General features: G+C 34.5%; 1 protein-coding gene across 1 annotated transcript; it reads right to left on the bottom strand.

The window, feature by feature from the left end:
• Nucleotides 1-638: 638 nt before the first annotated feature.
• Nucleotides 639-6847, bottom strand: LOC101495378 (putative clathrin assembly protein At5g35200). Its single transcript, XM_004508396.4, has 16 exons — nt 6652-6847; nt 6143-6273; nt 5984-6053; nt 5579-5676; nt 4861-5002; nt 4668-4768; nt 4410-4493; nt 4239-4289; nt 4088-4153; nt 3950-4015; nt 3782-3862; nt 3607-3684; nt 2711-2866; nt 2501-2576; nt 2051-2163; nt 639-1452 (listed from the first exon to the last, which is right to left on the bottom strand). The coding sequence occupies exons 2-16, from the start codon at nt 6236-6238 to the stop codon at nt 1096-1098; spliced, it is 1635 nt and encodes a 544-aa protein (XP_004508453.1). The 5' UTR covers nt 6239-6273; nt 6652-6847; the 3' UTR covers nt 639-1095.
• Nucleotides 6848-7072: the final 225 nt, after the last annotated feature.

Below are 7072 nucleotides of genomic sequence, written 5' to 3'. Positions count from 1 at the left end.
CTTCAACTAAGAGATAGAAAATATGCATTATTTTTTTTCTTCAACTAAGAGATAGAAAATTTTACATGAATTATCGATGTTGCCGGAGAACCGTTGAAATGTCTTATTTTTTAAAAAATATAAAAAAAAAAAGATTTAAAAATGTCATTAATTCTGCCAAAAAAAATTTATTATTTATTAAATAAAATATTAATAATTTATATATTAAATTTAAAAAAAACCTCGTTTAATAATTTCAATTTATACCTCATAACATGTTGCGTCGGACCTACGAGAAACTTTCTCCTATAGTTTCTAATTGATGTGTCCATCTGGAATTCTTGACCGATTTAGAAAGCACAATCCACACCAGATTTAAGGCACATATAGAAGGTGACAAGTAAGCCATATGAGCTTTACGGTCAAATATTTTATGGTCATATCTCATTCAACTTAACACTCTAAACAAATGCAGAAAACATGACATATTTACAAAGGAAATTGAAGTTACTTTAGTACATATAAGTGAAGAGCTTTGTAGTTGAAGCTTCAACAACTGTATGTTTTTAATCCACCCTTCTAGAAAATGAAAGAAACTAAAAACTAAATATTTGTAGAAAGAAGAAACATCTTACAGATGATAACTTTACACAGAGCAATGAATAAAAAATTGTTCCTTACACCAAATTTACTCAGTTATCAGACTTGACATATTTTTTCATTGGATAAATGTTGGTCTGACAAACACATAATGAATATACTTCCCACCATATACAGGGAATGGAAACTGAACAATACAGTCAAATTTATCAAGAACAAATTTCCTGCTAATGCATTAACAGTAACCAACCAGGGATAAAAGAAATTCTAAGTAGTTTTAATCAAAGCTGATTATCAATTACCTTGTACATAAAAAATCATATATAGCCAAAACCCTCCCTCTTCTACTTTATTCAAAAAGAATTTCACTCTAGCTATCTATAGCACACACACAGAACCTATGATACAAATCTGTCTATTCTTCTCGTCTCCCACGCATAGAACCAAAGGTGGAGTATTCGCTCCGAGTTTTTTGCTCCTTGATCTCATCAATGATTTGTTATCCACAAGAGATGTTTAAATGAGGCCTGTATATGGATTGTATGATTGAACAGGCATACCTGAGCCATAAGGGTGAACAGCGGATCCATAAGGATTTCCGAAAGGATTTGCAGATGGTTGTTGAGGGGCCATCATCATTTGCTGCTGCTGCTGTTGAAACATGAAAGCTTGCTGTTGGTTGGACATAGCTGCCATTTGAACAGAATGTGGAGCAGCCATTGTATTAGAGGCGAAAAATGGATCGTGCATTGTTGGTTGCATCATGCCTCCTGCTGGTGCTTGCTCCCATGGATTGTAGCTAACGTTTTGGTTGTTTCTTCTGAGTGCATCGTCATATAGGCTGTCTAGTGTAAGCATGTCCAAACCTCCAGCCTGAATACACAATAGGTCATTTTCGCCTCATCAACAGAAACAGAAATCACATGTGCATTGCGCGAGCAAGGGTTTTGACTATGTTTATTTAGATGCATACACAGATTGAGAGACAGATTTACATTCACAAATCAAATGCGCTCTGAAGCATGTGTACTCCAAAATTCATGTTGTACCCATACTCAGTAGGCGTTGGTAAGTACCAAAATTATTTTTTAAAATAAAAAATTGGGTACTCAATGTGGATACTTGTTGAGTATGTACCTCTATTCCTTTTTTGATGATGTTGATAGTTTTCCTATTATGCTGTATATTCTTTTCCTATTTTTTACAATATAAATAACATTTCCTTGACTCCTAATTTTGTTTTGATATATGATGTAATAAGTTATGAAAGACTCTTCCTTGTATATTTTGTTGTTAAATGGTATACTTATGAAAGATGTTTCCTTGTATATTTTTACTGTAGACAAACATTGGTTTTACAAAAAAATACGTACTCTGTACTCGATATCGGTATTATACCTGTTTCAATGCAATACAGCATCTATGCTAATAGAATGGATAATGTAGTTTAATATTGAAGAAGAAATCATACCAATTTGCTAGCTGCTGCAGCACTCTCATTCGAACTAGGAGCAGTAACAAGTGCCAGTTCCCACCCCGTGGTTCCATTTGCTTGATTTGGAACAGCAGCAGGTTGTTGATCAGCTGAAGCCACCATTAACAAGACATTGTATGAATTGAGGTCAAGACATGATATCTAACTTTAATATCACAGAGCATTCTAATCTTAAGTTTGTATTTCAACTACCAACAAAGTGCAGAAAAAGGAAAATGATGTCGGGAGTATAGTTCATTTCACATGATTATCATCTAAATATTAAAAGGCCTAGTCCAAACAATGTGAAACATCACTCTTCCTGAAAAGAAAATCAGTTCAGTATTACCCCTATGAACCAATTACTATTGTCAATTATTTTTGAATTGTGCAGATTAACCAGCTTTTATTCAATGTGTTTAATAGAGGCAAAGAGCAACAAATTACCAATGGGAACGATGGCCAAAGCCAAGGCATTCTTCTCTTCCAACTCTGCAGCAGCTGGAACAGGATCCTCCAAATTCTAGCAAGCAAACCAAAAGGAGAGAAAAAGTTTAGTGCAAGCAAACCAATTGTGATAGGTAAGCATTACCAATAGAGTCAATCTGCAATCTAAATTATACCAAAAACAGGACACACATAAATCCCAGTAATTACCAACAGATCAGGTGGTGGTTGTACTGGTGGTGTTTCCACTTTCACAGGTTCAGAATGTGGAGGGGGCGATAGTGCACGTTCCTCCTGCATTTCTGGTTCTTTATTGTATTCAATAGCCAAAACTTCTTTTGGAGAAGCAATTTTGTTGTCAAGGGCCTGTTTTCAATTTAAACGGAACACCGGTTAGTAAAACAAATTCAAAGCATATGAATAATGACTTCATCAAGATAGAAGAAACATTTTAAAGTTATATGATTGAAATAGCATATTAAGTCCCGAAATAACTGAAAAGGAGAAACGGCAAAAATACTAATTTAATGTCTCCCCAAATAATTAAAGATTTGGCTAAACATACAAATGCTTCAACAAAAATATAGCATATAGAATGACATCAGAATATTTCTTAAGGTAATGGAAGAGATTCCAGAATTTTAAGATGACAAAATAAAAGAAATCCTTAAACTAGATAGAAACACGTATGATGTATTAACTTCCGATTTTCAGTATATACCCACCTGCCAAAGAATTTGGATTCCCTCAAGTACCAGAGGGTCCATTTCGGAGAGAGAAAGAAAAAAATAATTTAATGATTAAAATATTAAATATATCTATTTGACTATTTCTCTCTCCAAAATGGACCTTCAAGTATTTTGAGGGGATCCAAACTCCCTGTCATCAGATTGCAACGATGGTTAGACCTCTTTTTTTTCAAGTAAATGCAATAATTAATGGTAAATATATTGTTTCCTAACTAGTCGATAGCTGACACGGTCTCATACTGATTATTTTTGTGCCTATCGTGTAACCTACTAGATGTTTATTAAATATACACTTGAATTTCATGCATAAAGCCACAAAGATTACAACATAAAACAGTTATTGATGTTCATACGAACCTGATCCTTGCGAACTATTGCTCCCTGGGGAGCATCTTTGACATACTCTTCCATGGTTTGCATAAACGATATTGGGGGCTACATATCATCAATCAGTTCATTTAGAATTATATTTCATAAAAATAATTGAAAAACAACCGTGGCAAAAACAAGCACCATATAAGATCTAACCAACCTGCTCAACTTTAATAAACTTCTCTCCACGTCCAGTATCAAGATTACGGCAGATTTCATAAAACTCTGACAGTCTCTCAGCCTGGACTCATATAAAGCATGTTTAAACATAACTTTCTGGATACATGAATTTAATAATAGAAAAAGAGAACTTTGTCGTAAGAGATACCTGCAGCCCAACCCTTCTGTATATGTCAAGAGCTTTCACAGCATCTTGGCGTTGCATCTCAAAAAACTGTCACAATAGTCTCGTAAATACATAGGAAGTTACATTAAGCTTCAAATTCATGAAGATAACCATGCGTACCTTATCAACCATATTAACAGTTCCATCACTAATTGCTTGATAAATTTTAATGCTTTCCGAAGCAACCTATATGCAATATAAGGTATGTTCATAAAGGTGATGAAAGCAAAAACAAAACAAAAAATGCAGTATGGTTAAACAATTGACCTACCAATGAGAGTGCTAACTGAATCACAAAATTATTCACAGCTGCCCCTTGTGGCTGCAGCATTCAAAAGTTAATACAATTTGTATGATATCAGTGCTGCCTGAATTATAAAATTTGTTTGGGTAAAAATTCCATCAATCTTGAACTGGTAGGATCAAATCAGCGAAAGCTCACCTGGCAACCAATAACTCGATAGAGAAGTTGTTGTAAAGCTGGCAACTGCTCTAGCAATTCTGCAGTATCCAAATCTTTGGTCCTCTGTGACAAAGTTCACAATTGGTAAACTTTCCTTTTTCAAAAAGCATTCATGAAGAAGTATGTGATGTGACGAGATAACAATCACAGTGAAGATCTCCTAGTATTATATTACTATATCGAATAATATTTGTTAGTAAAAAATATTGGATGAAAAATAAAAATGGAAAATCTTACAGGACGATCTGCCTCAATGTCATACTTCAACACACGAAAACACTCCAGCCTTTCCTCCAAAAATAATGCATAAGTGCGGACCCATGCAGAATAATCCCATGCTGAGCAACAACATAACGAATGAAAATACAAAGTCAATAAAGATAATAATGAAATTTATAGTGAGATTAATGCTGGGGATAACGACAATCACCATTTGGACTGGAGTCGTCTTTAAAATGAGACATGTTGAGCATATGACTTCTACTTCTCCCATAATTAATGAGTTCTTCATGAAATGTGGGGTCCACCTCCCTCAGAGCTCGGTGAATGACAATTAAAGTTTTCAATGCAACCTATAGATAAAACCACTTGTCAATTAACCGAATAGAAGCGACAAAAACACATTCGCAAACACGTGCTCAGTGGTGAATCATGTGAGAACAACATAAATTGCAAAGGTAACTGAAAAATTAGAAGATAACCGCAGAATTTCCATATAAAAATATTACAGTTTCAGAACTACATGAAAAGTACATGTTCCTTTTTATTTTAGCAAGTTTAGACACGCGAAATGATTACACGGTGATGAATAAACAGATAAAGTCATGAAAAACATGTCTCAGCAGATTTCTGTTTAATATGTTGTCGGGATATTCATTGTCGTGACTTTGTCCCACTTTTATTTGGCTTTAAGGTAGCATGTGATGATCAAGCCACAATCTCCAGCGGTGAGGAAATTGGAATAACTCATGCTAATGACATATTAATGTTACAGCAACTTTGGCAACAAAGAATATCGGCAAACAGCCATACAGATAAAAATTCATAAAAACATAATCACATATTCCCCAGCCATTGAGTAAAAACGTTGGAAATTTATCATTCCATATAAAAAAAAAAAGATAAGATCTAAGCCGCAGTGCACGTACAGCCCAGTTATGTGTCTTTGATAATCGTCTGGCGAGAGCATGGATGCAATAGGCAACATCAGCCCTAGGTCTCGTAGCTGAGATTGCAGAAAATATAGCTGCAAAAGAGAGCACATAAATACTTAGAATTAAAACCATAACATATCCAACAATTGCTCTTCTACAATCTACAAATACGCAACAAATAGTATAAACATAAAAAAAAGTGTACATCACTAGGTCCGCAGCGTGCGGATGTATACCTGGTAATCCCAAGTGGGGTGTCCTTGGTTCAAAACATATGACAAACAAATCGACCTAAGGAGGGCGTGAATTGGTACAAACCCCTGACAGGATTACCTCCAAAGGAGAAAATATTTGGATATTCATCCAAAAAACAATCATAAAGAGATATAGAGCACAAACCTCGCATGTGTTTTTCCTTAGCTGGGCGTTCGACGTGATTTGTGGCTCTAACTATAGCAATGTCCAACTCCTAGAAACAGGTAAACCCAGTTGAGAATGAACACAAAATACAATACATGATCCAATTCAACAGAGTCTATGAACAAATTATTCTTCTACCTTGTAATCACTGTTGACTTTAGCCAATGAGACAGTTGTGGTGTCCTTGAGAGCACCAAGTGCTTTTCTCAAACTCTTCTGCGTACCACCCGACATAATCTCCGTTTCACAATTCCAAAATTCTGATTCAACTAAAAAGAATAAAAACTTTGGTCATTCCCAAATCAAACACTGATTTTTAATATATATTTAATTTGTTTAAAAAATAGAAGAATTAAATTGAAGTTGAGTAATAACGTAGTTGATTAATCACTTTTTATCAGATCCAAGTAAGGAAACATTCATCACCGACAACAAAATAACCCCCACAAGTTCTGAATAACATAACATACTTCAAAATTGAGAATAATAACCGAACATAAAAACCTTCTTCTACCTTAATCGAAGAATCAGAAGAACTGAGACATAACATAACAACAACAACAACATAATACACAATCGTTTAAAATTTATTAGAAAAAAAAATAAAAAAAAATGAGTAGCGCATTGTTAAGAAATAGTGAGCTCACAGAATATTTGAACAGGCAAATAAAGAAGAAGAAGCAGAATCAAGTAGAGGAGTGGGTTCTTCAGAGACACAAAAGCACGATCTATGAAAAGCTGAAGGTGTATCGGAGAGAGAGAGAGAGAGAGAGTAGACAGACAATATGAGCTGCTTGGTTTGGTTGGTCGTCGGCGTCTATGACGATATAATATTTAATTTTATAATAATAAAAATGTTGGAATTGGAAAAAAGAAATATGAAAAATAAAAAAGAAGTTGATAGAGTAATTAAGAGCTGAATTTTGTTTGGGTTGGAAATGTAATAGTTAAATATAATGTTGGGTGTCAGAAAATACGGTATTGTAAGAAGTTGTACTCCAATCTTAAATTGGGATTTGATCCCTCTTCTCTTCTCCTCATTTTGTCTCTACTCTCTATCTCTTACGA

Source organism: Cicer arietinum, chromosome 7, assembly GCF_000331145.2.
Source record: "Cicer arietinum cultivar CDC Frontier isolate Library 1 chromosome 7, Cicar.CDCFrontier_v2.0, whole genome shotgun sequence".
Classification (NCBI taxonomy): Eukaryota; Viridiplantae; Streptophyta; class Magnoliopsida; order Fabales; family Fabaceae; genus Cicer; species Cicer arietinum.
The sequence above is the reverse complement of the archived record's forward strand: the minus strand, read 5'-3'. Positions and strand labels throughout refer to the sequence as shown.